The sequence below is a fragment of the Pecten maximus genome, chromosome 10 (assembly GCF_902652985.1).
Source record: "Pecten maximus chromosome 10, xPecMax1.1, whole genome shotgun sequence".
Classification (NCBI taxonomy): domain Eukaryota; kingdom Metazoa; phylum Mollusca; class Bivalvia; order Pectinida; family Pectinidae; genus Pecten; species Pecten maximus.
The window spans coordinates 44,444,345-44,458,815 of NC_047024.1; the positions used below are offsets into that span (position 1 = coordinate 44,444,345).

The 14,471-nt window shown below is 35.2% G+C and overlaps 1 protein-coding gene across 1 annotated transcript in view; it reads left to right on the top strand.

Annotated features, from left to right (window-relative positions):
• The first annotated feature begins 1,185 nt into the window (after window positions 1-1,185).
• The window catches only part of LOC117336341, a 79,436-nt gene continuing 66,150 nt past the window's right edge, over window positions 1,186-14,471 (top strand). Inside the window, exon 1 of the mRNA XM_033896836.1 lies at window positions 1,186-1,305. Coding sequence (XP_033752727.1) covers window positions 1,236-1,305 — 70 coding nt within the window. The 5' untranslated portion in view covers window positions 1,186-1,235. The remainder of the gene's footprint in view (window positions 1,306-14,471) is intronic.

Consider the following 14,471-nt stretch of genomic DNA (forward strand, 5'->3'; position numbering starts at 1 on the left):
CGTTTCCCGATATAATATGCTAAATAATCACACGTTTTTTGGTGTACAAGAACCGTAAAGTATTATCTTATCTTAAATGTCCCTAAAAATAAACCTTTTTTTCTCTCTTAAAGATTGTGTTATATATCCATTGTGTAACATTTAGCTACATATTTGAGCTCATAATTTGCAACAAATCCTACTGTTGAGAATATAATATCATTTGACAGCATACGGCATTGTTTATTGGATAAAAGTGAACCCTGTCATATACCTCCTGGTGGGCAACACTAATAAGGCCATAGCTAAGGCCTCTGGAATAATTTGAATTTTGAATGGTTTGTCTCTAACACCTGGTTTAGGTCAAATCGATTTGTAGACAAAATTCCATTTTCCTTATAACAGATCCTTTAAAAAATCTTCTCAATGTCCAGATATTGTTGGATCAAATGCATAGGTGGAAAGGTCTTGAGGTGTTTTATTTAAACTGTGAATTTCATGACCTTGGGATCTCGCATTTCTCCCTAGAAAGGAGATAAAATGTAATGTGCTTTATTTAGAAAATTAACATTTTTAAGCATTATTTGTTGAATGTCAATTAGAATTGTTTCAAACCCGGTAAAAATTATCTGTTTATATTGGCCTATATCGGCATGCAGCAATAGGTTATAAAAAGCAAAAACGGGCAACTCTTTAATTCTGACCGAAAATTTTGTGTTGAATTTCATGAGCTAGGATGTCTAGTGTTGTAGTTGTGTTCTTACTGGGAAGAGACAGTGTCTTCCTCATCGAATTGACCGAGCTACGATAATGTCGTCTGGAAAAAAAGTCTTGTTATTTGAATGATTGGAGCGTCATGATATATTTCGCTCTCACTTTGAATAAATAAGGACAGTGCTAGGTTGTTATGGGGACCAAAGGAGGCCATGCTCTCTACTGTAGCTGAACGTTAATGTCCTTGATGCGTGCTAATGTGATGCATATACCGAATTCACTTGAAAAAACCCCGCTTTATGGGTATGCATTACGCCTTGAACCTATTGCCGAAAATGAAATGTTATTATGCTTATTTAAACGGATATCAGTGCTCTATTAGAAAAGTAGCTGTGTTATTCTAAAATGTGACATTTGACCAGTATATATTTGATTCTTTATTGTAATAACTCTAATATGTGCCTTTTAAAAATGGCGTTTTAGATTTGGACCCGAGAGATCCGCCGTTTCAAGTACCGGAGATCACGTCAGTATCGAAGGACATGGACTATAACCTTTACGTTAATGAACTGAACAGGGAAAAAAGAGACGCACTCGGCATGGACGGATTCAGTAATGTCTTTTATTATTCTGAACTTAAATTACTCCACTCAGGTTTCTTAAGGTTTCAACAAAATGTAATGAATATTTCTGATTTCCCCGCAAATTACATCGTTTCTCTCCACAAATGTCCATATTCATGGTGACTAGTTTCCTTTTTTGTTTTATGACAACCCAGTGAATCTGTTACTTTCCCTTCATGTGTCAATAATGACGATCCAGTGTGTCATTTCCCATTCTGTGTTTTAATACTGAACTCGTGTGTCCGTTATGTTGTCCACCTACCAAGTGTTTTAAGTGGCGATCTGTCGTGTCTGTTTCGTTTCCAATTCTTGTTTTGATGACGATGTGGGCCAATCTTCCTTTGTTTTTAATGCCGATCCAATGTGATTGTTATATTTCACAATATGTGTAATGAAGATGTTTCGTTTTCCACGCTGTAGTTTCAATTACAATCTGTTAAGTCATAAACGATTCCAAGTGAGCAAGTGAATCTGTTTCGTTTTCAATCATGTCTTTCTAATCGAGCAAGTGAGTCTGTTTCGCTTTCCTTCGTGTATTTGTAATGACGTATAGTGAATCTACTGTGATTTTTTACTGTGTTTTTAATCATGATTTAGGAAGTTTATTGCGTTTTCCTCCCTGACCTGAGTTACATTATCGATCCAGTGTATCTGTTATAGTCCAAACCCCGTGGTTTAATGACGATACAGTGTATCTGTTGTAGTCCAAACCCCGTGGTTTAATGATGATCCAGTGTATCTGTTATAGTCCAAACCCCGTGGTTTAATGATGATCTAGTGTATCTGTTATAGTCCAAACCCCGTGGTTTAATGACGATCCAGTGTGTCTGTTATAGTCCAAACCCCGTGGTTTAATGACGATACAGTGTATCTGTTATAGTCCAAACCCCGTGGTTTAATGTCGATCCAGTGTATCTGTTGTAGTCCAAACCCCGTGGTTTAATGACGATCCAGTGTATCTGTTATAGTCCAAACCCCGTGGTTTAATGACGATCCAGTGTATCTGTTGTAGTCAAAACCCCGTGGTTTAATGACGATCCAGTGTATCTGTTATAGTCCAAACCCCGTGGTTTAATGACGATCCAGTGTGTCTGTTGTAGTCCAAACCCCGTGGTTTAATGACGATCCAGTGTATCTGTTGTAGTCCAAACCCCGTGGTTTAATGACGATCCAGTGTATCTGTTGTAGTCCAAACCCCGTGGTTTAATGACGATCCAGTGTATCTGTTATAGTCCAAACCCCGTGGTTTAATGACGATACAGTGTATCTATTATAGTCCAAACCCCGTGGTTTAATGACGATACAGTGTATCTGTTATAGTCCAAACCCCGTGGTTTAATGACGATCCAGTGTATCTGTTGTAGTCCAAACCCCGTGGTTTAATGACGATCCAGTGTATCTGTTGTAGTCCAAACCCCGTGGTTTAATGACGATCCAGTGTATCTGTTGTAGTCCAAACCCCGTGGTTTAATGACGATACAGTGTATCTATTATAGTCCAAACCCCGTGGTTTAATGACGATACAGTGTATCTGTTATAGTCCAAACCCCGTGGTTTAATGACGATACAGTGTATCTGTTGTAGTCCAAACCCCGTGGTTTAATGACGATACAGTGTATCTGTTGTAGTCCAAACCCCGTGGTTTAATGACGATCCAGTGTATCTGTTGTAGTCCAAACCCCGTGGTTTAATGACGATCCAGTGTATCTGTTATAGTCCAAACCCCGTGGTTTAATGACGATCCAGTGTATCTGTTGTAGTCCAAACCCCGTGGTTTAATGACGATCCAGTGTATCTGTTGTAGTCCAAACCCCGTGGTTTAATGACGATCCAGTGTATCTGTTGTAGTCCAAACCCCGTGGTTTAATGACGATACAGTGTATCTGTTGTAGTCCAAACCCCGTGGTTTAATGACGATACAGTGTATCTGTTGTAGTCCAAACCCCGTGGTTTAATGACGATCCAGTGTGTCTGTTATAGTCCAAACCCCGTGGTTTAATGACGATCCAGTGTATCTGTTATAGTCCAAACCCCGTGGTTTAATGACGATCCAGTGTATCTGTTATAGTCCAAACCCCGTGGTTTAATGACGATCCATTGTGTCTGTTACGGTTTGCTTCATGTGGGTTAATGACAATTCAGTCTCTCTGTTTATTTGCCCTCTGTTCACCTTGTATAAAAAGAAGCTGAACTAATCATTTCTATTATGTAATCTAGACATTTAGTGAAAAAACTGTTCTTAGATTTTTAGATGCGATCAATATTCCTGTTGATTTCAATAAAAAAAATCTATTTGAATTCCTTACACAAAATGTTAATGATAGATTTGATTGTTGTCATGGCTCCCTAAATATAACGGCGTTGGCTAACAGAATTGAAGACTATCATAACATACAAGGATTTACAGAAAATACCAAGGGAGATACTCATAGCGAAAAAATTGAAAAGAAATTGAAAAAGTAACGAACATTGTTAAATAACTTAATGAAAAGAGCATTAATTGCAAAAGAGTGTCCACTATAATTTTGAACATCTTGTTTTCCAACTGGGTATATTCATTTTACAAAATGGTTCTTTATAGAAGTTGAAGAATGCTATCAAGTGATTAGAGATGAAGTTAAACTCTCTATAGCAGTTATTGCACAATTACAATAAAAACGGAGTAAACCTTTTCATAGTCTTGCACTACTGCAATACATTTTCGATTTTCAGCTTTGTCATCCAAACTTTTTCTTCAGTTGTTTTACGATTCTGGCAGTTCCACTCATTTATATATAGTATCACACTTGTCACACCCACTGCACTGAGTTCATACTTCCATCTCGTTAGCAAATACCAGACGGCCATTTCTCTCCATTTTCAAATCCAAGATGGCCGCCATTGCCAACAGTATCATTATACCTGATACCGAGTATGCATGCTACAACAGTCTTTAGGAACCACGGAACCAAATGGTTTGCAATAGACGATAATGTAAGCATCTTGCTGTCCTGCTTCAATGGACTTTTCAACATTAATCTTTCAACGTGATTTTAAGCTGGTTTTCATAATCTGTAAGGTATAATGGAGACAGCAAAATTTAGTTGTGCATCTTTATTCTTTTTGTCCGAAAGTGTTACAATACAAGTTCATAAATTGTACAAACAATGATATAATTTTCTACACAAGAATATTTCTAATGAAATGTAGAATAACAATTTGTTGTAGTAAATAATGACATGGGGAATTTTAGTTAAATAATAAATATAAGAATTAGCTTGGCATAGGAGGGTGAAGGATGAAGACTCCTATACCTAAACATAAGTTACATATTTTTCACAACACAATTATATTTAAAACCATTTCGGTTGATCTGCTTAATAATAGTCTGGCTATTTTCTAGCAAATAAAAGCTAAAGATAAAAACGATTTATACTGAATAACACTAAGATCAGGCTTTGTTTACATTTAAATTTTAACTGAGAACATGTCCTATTCATGACTTTCAGTCTGAATATAGATAGCTTTCCAATGTCTAATATAGAATAAAATAATCTTGCCTTTTTAAATCAAGAAGTAGTGGAAATTAATAAACAATGATTAAGTAAAACATTAGACAACACTTGTTGAGAAATAATAATAAACAATTTGATTATTCTGTTATTGAATAATTTGCAGAGAGCCCAAATAAAAACAAGGTATAGAGCTTGTGCTCACTTACAATATACAATCACTGAACATGCTACATCAACATGTTAAAAATGAAAGTTCGCTAAACATTGATCAATAATCATATCCTGACTGAACAATTACTTGTTATATGCGACAAACAATTACCTGTTTAATATCACACAGAATCAAATGCATGATATCCAAATATGTTACCATACGTAAGGATTTTACAGGTAAATTTGACAAGCATGGCTTCTGTTTGTTTACAGGAAGTAACTTTACTCAAAAAGGGAGATAACTCTAGTTACAGTACAAAATAGTAAAAACTTGAATAACAGGGGAGCTAACTCCCGGTAAATCAATATACAGATTCTCAGATATCCTTATCATTACATTATAGGTACATGGACAAATAATTTGGTAATAATAATCTCAGAAATAAAATTGAAAAAAACCGAAAAGTAATTTGGAACGTAGAGTTTCAACAGTCCTATATAACAACACTCATACTCACTCATAAGTGAAAGTTATAGCGAGATATGAAGGCGCTATGGGGGTTTATTCTCTCCCAGAATGCCTCATTCAAGATGGATGTCCATGGAGGCAGCCATCTTGAATGAGGCATTCTGTGAGAGAAAAAACCTCCATAGATGCCTTCAATTCTCTCCCCTGTATCTTGGTTTTCAAATACAGAAGTGACATACCTTTCTTTAGTTGTATTTTCTTCTTCTTTCAATATCTGTTGTTGATGATTCATGGCTAGCTGGGATGGTTATCACGTCGTTATTGACTTTCGGCATGCTAGTATAGCATGTTAATGGCTTGCCGGGTTGGATTTCACGTCGTTATTGACTTTCGGTATGCTAGTATAGCATGTAAATGGCTAGCCGGGTTGGATTTCACGACGTTATTGACTTTCGGTATGCTAGTATAGCATGTAAATGGCTAGCCGGGTTGGATTTTGTCATTTTTGTCCTGATTTTGTCATTTTTGTCCTGATTTTGTCCTAATTTTGTCATTTTTGTCTTAATTTTGTCCTGATTTTGTCATTTTGGTCCTAATTTTGTCATTTTTGTCCTGATTTTGTCATTTTTGTCCTAATTTTGTCCTGATTTTGTCATTTTTGTCCTAATTTTGTCCTGATTTTGTCATTTTTGTCCTAATTTTGTCATTTTGTCATATTTTTGTCCTGATTTTGTCATTTTTTGTCCTAATTTTGTCCTGATTTTGTCATTTTTGTCCTAATTTTGTCCTGATTTTGTCATTTTTGTCCTGATTTTGTCATTTTTGTCTTAATTTTGTCCTGATTTTGTCATTTTTGTCCTAATTTTGTCATGATTTTGTCATGATTTTGTCATTTTTGTCATGTTTTTGTCATGTTTTGTCCTGATTTTGTCATTTTATCCTGATTTTGTCATTTTGTCCTGATTTTGTCATTTTTGTCTGAATTTTGTCCTGATTTTGTCATTTTGGTCCTGATTTTGTCATTTTTGTCCTAATTTTGTCCTGATTTTGTCATTTTTGTCCTAATTTTGTTCTGATTTTTTCATTTTTGTCCTGATTTTGTCATTTTTTGTCCTAATTTTGTCCTGATTTTGTCATTTTTCTGATGATGCCTATTGCAGAACATTATTTTCCGACAATGCAATATATAATGAAATGGATAGAAAATACATCCAAATATTAGACTAGATAAAATATATTCAAATGTACAACTGTAAAGAAAAAGTGTGCTCACCTGTAAGGTATAATGGAGACAGCAAAATTTAGTTGTGCATCTTTATTCTTCTTGTCCGAAAGTGTGGACTTGGGCGATGAACACAACATAAAACTCAGCCGCTCCAAGGTGAGAATTATTCTGATTGGTCAGATCTAAGATAATTTTAACTTTACTTTTGTTTGGTAAATGAGATAGGGTCAGTGACCCTTACGGACATGCGCAGGTTGATCGCGTGGCTTCGGACCCTAACGCGTCATCGCAGCTAATATGTAGGTAATGCTGAGATAAAACCTATTGTCCTATAATTGCACTTGGACTATAAATTACAATAACTTGTTTACCTGTTGAGTATAGAAAGTGACAGAGGCCAAGTGTCGGCTTGACCATACAAGGTCATCGGAATGTCTAGATCAAACAGAATTATTTTACGACAGACTACAAGTCAATTTATGATACAAAGGTAGACATGACCATTCTTTGTTCAAAAAGGTAACCTTGTAAATATTTCATCACGTCAGTATAATCTGGTAAATAAATAGACCCCTTTCACAATCCCCGCAATCGACTACAATTTAGAGTTATTTCCCTTGAATATTTCTGAAAACGAGGCTCAGCCTGCTGAAAAACACTTCCGTGTCCGTCTCCAATGTCAACAATGTCGGCTTTGAATTTCAAGTTGAACAACACGGAAGATTTAAACAAGCTGAAGGTTGCCGAGTTGAAAGAGATTTTAAAATACAACGATGAGAATGTAACAGGGAACAAATCTGCTCTAATAGCGAGATGTATTTCTCTTAAAATAAAGTTAAATACCGCTGATATAGATGCCAGTGATGTATCTGACTCTACCGCCGGTATTGACCCATTTAGGGAGCTTGACGTAGAGAAAGAAATTTCCTACGAGCAATTGCAAATATCAGCAAAAGATCGTATATGGAGCGGAGACTTGAGGAAAATGGTCGACTTTAATTTTCACCAACTTCATAATTATCTCGTAGTTAGGACATTTAAATATGACGAGGAAGTAATGAGAGGATCATGCTACAAGAAGTTAAAGTCATATCAGTTTTTTATGGAGGGACATGTCTCAAATGTCGAGGTTGCGTCAGGACATGGTTATGTTTGGACTAAGGCAAAGGTTCTTGCTTCCATGAAGCATACCAAATACAGAGTTATGTTAGTGTTTCACAGTACTGGTGACGTGAAGTTTGCAGCTTGTGATTGCCCAGCAGGGTAAGTTGACAAGAAAATATATCTAAAACAAAATTATACATCAGCTGTGTCTCCGACACATCAATTTACCAAAACCATATTTATTAGTAAATGGCAAATATTGTTAACCAGTTGTAAAGTAAATGTAAGCATAAGTCAGGTTCATAGTTTTAAGATCACATTTATTATGTGCTGTCTAGTCATATCTACAATATGAATTGATATATACTGCAACACAGCAGAAAAATATATACAGCTACAAGTTATTTAACTGAAATGTTTATAACAATTATTCTTTACCCACAGGCTAGGTATTCTTGGACAAGGCAAATGCAACCACATAGGAGGAGTACTTTTTGCTGTTAACAGCTTTTATACCAGTGGATTACACACTAACCCAAGCAAAGTATCATGTACCAGTAAACTGAATGGCTGGATAGTTCCAAGAAATTTGTCTGTACCTCCTAAACCTGTAAAAAACATCAATATTGAAAAAATACAGTTTGGAATAGATTCATCCAAGAAAGTATATAACCAAAGTAGCATATTCGACCCAAGGGCTCCACAACACCGCACAGCTGATGTTAATGACCTAGACATTTTGTACAAAAACATTACAGAGTGTGCTCCATCTTCCGGGTACTTTCTATTTCACAAAGAACCGGCTGAATTACATACCAGTATGCATGTGTCTGAAGAAGTTGATTTTGTTGACTCTATTGAAAGTTTAGATGTTGTCGAGGATGTGTCTATTGAAACTGAGCAGGACCTTTGTAACAATGAAGTTGATGTGTTACCTAATATTATGTCTAACATTTCTGTCGTTAAAGAAAACTATAATATATCTGATGATGTTGCAATAGATGAAGATTTTGTAGCCAGATATGTAACACATATTGTAGAAAATGAAACAATTACACATGAACTTATCAATGATATTGAAATCCATACAAAACTACAGGCAGAAAATGATCTATGGAAAGAACTACATGAATGTAAAATGACCGCATCAAACTTCGGAAGGATTGTAAAATGTTCAAAAAATCCTAATGGACTGCTAAAATCTATGTTGTATGATAATCCGTCCTCAAAATATCTTCAATATGGAAAAGATCATGAAGAAGATGCAATCGCTATGTACATTAAACTAATTTGTGATGAAAAAGAACATGTTAAGGTTCAAAAGTCTGGCATCTTTATGTCAAAAGAGAGACCTGGTTATGGTGCAAGTCTTGATGGAATAGTCATCGGTAGCAAAGGAACCTATGGAGGACTGGAATGCAAGTGCCCTCTTAGTCAACGTGGTAAGTCTGCTAAAGAGGCTTGCAAAACAAAAACATTCTATTTAGAAGAAGATGAATCTGGAAAGATCAAACTGAAAACAAATCATAATTACTATATTCAAATCCAGGGCCAGCTATTTGTGACAAAAATGGAGTTTGTTGATTTTGTGGTTTGGTTTGGACCTGAACAGGACATTTTTACTGAAAGAATTGAATTTGATGAGGAAAAATGGTACAGAACATACCTCCCATCACTAGATTTCTTTTACAAGTGGGCATTTATTCCCGAGTTATTAACACGGAGAGTCCAGAGAGGTTTAACCCTTCACCCAAATTGGAATAATTTGAAAGCAAGTCACTAGCTATTAACTATCATGATCATATTGAACTTTTTGGTTTTAACTCTTGTATGAATCGACCCCTGCTATATCATCACATAGAAATATATATCAAGCAGAAATTAGTGGTGGGTATCCGTTCAATGTCATTCGTCTATTCATAATTGGTTCTAACACTGATTGGTTTAAAAAAAATTACAATCTATTATTTTTTTAGGCAAATCTATTTCTATAAAGGATAATGTTTAAAACACATTAGTGTAAAAGTGCCACAGTATTATCTAAATCACTAGAGTGAATAACTTTGTAAATAAAACAATCACAATCCAAGTTCAGAATCATAACCATGAAAAGGTTGAAATGTTTAAATGACTTGCAAAAAATTACTTTTGAAATTGCCTACAATATATACATATATAAATGTACTTTCAATCCATCGTTAACCAATAACCATACAAATACCAGTATCATTGATTATTAAATTGAGATAAGAAAAGCATTTCTGTTTCTGACAAATTCAATGAATCAGCACAATATATAGCAATGCATATATAATCATTCATGATATTAGATTATTTTGCCTATTTACTTAAATGCTCTGAAAATGTTGGAACAGGAAACCCATATAGTTAAACATATATAATTTGCCTTGGCAACTGAATTTGTATTCTTTTTTCTTAACATGCACAAAAAGAGAATACAAAATAGTTATTAACATCATAAACTATACAATTTATAACTTCCAGATATTTGTAAGTTCAAGATACTTTACAGTTTACAGGACATTATCTGGTAATATCAAGCAAATTCAACATCTAAATTCCAATCCTGTTTGTAAATGCAAATTAAGATTTTCCAGGGGGCACTAATGGTGGTAAGAAATTGGTCAAGTATGCTACAACCAAAAACATCTGGCTACTAATATGCTTCAAACTTAATGGCAACACTCCATCTAAAATATGGTAGTTCTTAATCCTGCCTATTGCACGCTCAACATGGATTCGAACAGCAGCAATATTCATAGTGTCGTCCACTTCCTTTGCTGAAAGCTGCTTCCTATTTCCCTTGAATGGCGGAATATTCAGAGCTACTCCAGCAGGAAGAATGTCAGCAATCTCGAAGCCCCTGTCTGCCATAACATTGTCCCCAGACTCCAGCAAGTCCAGCACCCCACTTTCTTTGGTAATCATTTTGTCAGAAACTCTACCACCCCATAGTTTCGATACAAACGTGACAACTCCGTTGGGACTTACACCTACAAGTACTTTGTACGTATTGTGATGTTTGTAGTTAGACCACGTCTCCGATTGTGCTAGCATTGCTGATGGCACTTCGACAAATACTTCTGTGCAATCTAAGATGATTCTAGTTGAGGGATATGGTTTGAAAGAATCTGGTAGATTTTCTCTAATGAGCTCTCTGGATGGAAAAGGGAACATGATTGGAAGCTCGTGATAGAGAAAGTTAACCCAGGTTGTAAATACTTTGGAGAACTGACCCTGTGAAATGTTAAAACGTTCAGAAATATCCCGCACAAACAGTCCAACTTTCAGACGTAATAAAACAATGAAAAATTCTTCTTTCAAACTCAGCTTTCTTTTCTGTCCAGGTTTACTGCCTTTGGACTGGTACAGTTTTGTTTCAGAAACCTCACTTTGACCTCTCCAATACTGTAATTTTTCTGCCTTTTTTTCAAGATAAAGGAAAACAGATTCAAATATTCCCTTGTTCTGAAATCCAGTATAAAACTGCATAGCTTTGGAGTCTTCCTTGATTTTTTCATATGAAAACTGGTTGATCTCAAATTCACTCAGTTGTATACTTAATTGTTCTATAACAAGGTTACTTTCCTCAAGTTTTGCCTTAAGAATGTTCACTTCATCATCTAAAGCTTGAATATTGGTACTAACTCCCCCACACATATCAGCTGAATATCTGTGATCCCCAGAGTCTAACCATTCTGTCTGTGTTCCCGTGTCAACAGTCAACATCGGTTCAGTCTGAATGCCAACACCAGATTCCTGTGAATATGTAAAAGTCTCGTCTAATACATTTTTACAATATATGTACAAGTGCAGCGACCTTTTAACATAAAGATTATTTATGATATCCCAATGAATGTTTAAAATGGTAACAAATCAGTTGAATTCATTGGTCAAAAATTATAAACTCAAAAATCACACATGTACAAATGTACATTTTTGTATTAGATTTTTTCCCCACAATTTAAGTTTTATGATTTTTCATTTTTATTTATCTGTTTTCCTTAATTTTTGTGTGTAAATAACAAATTACAAAAAATGATTGGTTCTCAACATCTTAAACTCACTTTTTTAAACAAGTACAATTAATTGAACATAATCAATTACCTCTTCATGATGTTCCGACAAAGTGCCACCACTTGGATGGTGAGTGGTGTCCCCATAGCCAGTACTTTCGTTTTCATCAATGACCTTAAACGGAATCCTGTTTATTGGTGGCTTTCGTCGAGTCACTTGCTTGGTCCAGCTAAACACTGTAGGTCGAACACCAGGAAGAAGATTCCATCTCTTTGTACCAATAGAAATTTTGATATCCCTTTCCTTATTAAAATGCTCAGAACAAATAACAGTGGACTCAGTCATATGAAAATTATCTTTCCCATCTCTGCGTTTAATTAGGTTACACCATTCATCCTTAAGTTTTCTAGTTTGGAGAACGACCTTTGGAATGTGGAAGAAATGTATTTGTGACTTTGTGCCATCCACCTGATATTCCTTGTTGAAACATGAAGCAACACAGCATTCCCTGCCTGTGGAGACCACCTGACTGGTCATAATATTGATGATACTGAAAAAAAATAAAACAGGTCTTATACATCACATTCTGTTGTAGGAAGGAATAGTGAAAAAAAATCTGTCCCCTTGGGGTTCAAATTACACTGTAGCAAGCTTTCGATTAAAATTCGATCAGAAATGAACATGCTAACACTTGTCTAAAGGGCAATTTCATCTAGTCACAAGGTGAGTAAGGCACCCTGTACATTCTATTTATTAAGGGTTGCTAGTTCGAACCCCAGTGGGGACAGATTTATTTACAAATAAACAAAAATTGCATATGTATTAGTATGATAATAAGAAATATAATGATCAGGATAGATTACAGATCTTTTTAATTAGACACTAGCAAATACAGTTGTATTCATAATTATCATCACCATGCTGTAAGTCATACATTTTCAGAGAGATTTCATAACACAATTTAAATGAATAACATTTTCTTTTGAGTGGATTTATTTTAAAAGTGTATTGTAAATGAATATGTTTTCATTGTTGACTATATCTTTCATTTCAATGATTCTATGATGCCTTTCTATAAGTTATGTTACCTAATTTTCAGAAAATGTTCATGTGTTTGAAACTTGAGTAAATTTTTTTTTAAAGGATTCGGTTTAGAACACTTTCATGTTGTGCGTAATAAACCAGAAGGTATATGTATATGTGTGTGATCTTCGGATCCATTGATCTGCTAGACTGTTACATCAGTTATTCTTCTTGGGGAATACCGTCTGGATTTATAGTTAAAATGTTTTTGATTGGCTGATATTTTTAGGATGAATTTTATTTACTTTTACCCTATCGAACAGCACTCTACGCTCAGGTAGGGGTTTACGCTTTTAACAATGCTGCACATGTGTACCAGATATGAATAATTTTTATCAGATTCACGTGCACTATGCGTTTTAGTATCATGTAGCTGGCTGGCAAACTTTTCTCTGTAATAATGGTATGTAGATTTTTTTTTCCTGAATTCCTGGTTGGGTGGTATTTCAGAAGTACATGTAGTAGACATAAGATATTTGGGTGGTCATTTCATCATAAACATTCAATACAAACCCTACTCCAATAATATTAGAGGTACATACATGGCAGGAATTTTTTGATAGGCTGTCGCAATATCCACCTATGTAATCAGGTAGAATAAGACCTCATATACATATAGAAGTATACATACCCTTGTGGTTGGACAAGTCACATACAGTACTAGAGAGATGTAAGCATACCAATGTATGATTTTCTCATTTGTAATAATAAAACATGAAATTTTATTCTATGTGTTGGCATTCATTGACCTGTCGTGAGTAATAATAGTAAAAAATCAGACAGAACCACAGCGTTGACCAACTGCTGTACAGTAGTTTTTCATTTTTTAAAAAAATCAAAATACTCTGGCCTCAATATGTGGATTGTTTAAAAATACAATAGACTGTAAAACTCTTAATTAACCCGTCTGTAACATCACATTTTAATTAAAAACAACATATTCATTCCCAGAAGTAGGCAGTACCGCAGTGCGCGAGACATGATGTTACAGGCCATGGGTTGTAGGACCGATGTTTAGGCCTATCTCACATCGCCAAGATCAGCAACAATTAATATTACTAATGCAAATCTAAACGGAAGATCGAATTTCAAGCAGCTTTATTTTTCTTATTTGTATTAATGTAGTTAACTTACCTCAAATAATGATCTCTTGATATAGCCTACATGATCAACACGCGGTCATATGTTGACGTCTGATGCAGTAACGACTGGCCCATGCCCATGGATAGGCGGTTGCTGGTCTGGATGATCTCATGATCTCTGATTATTTTAAAAAGGGACTGAACAGTAGTATGGCTTGTGTAATGTGAGTGATTATGTCTGCCAATTGGTTATACCTTACGATTCCCAACACAGTTAGTTAATGCGATATGTATTGTTGTGCTGTAAACAACGACGTCTTGTTGAAGCGTGACTGTCAACTTGTCAGCAGGCTGAGCCTCGTTTTCGCGAAATTCAGGGGAAATAACTCTTTACATTTTGCGATTGTGAAACTGGCCTATTGACATGTACACGTTTACGAAAACATATCAGTTGTAAAAGAATTACAATTCTATTTCTCATAAAACATAAAAAAATCCAAATGGATT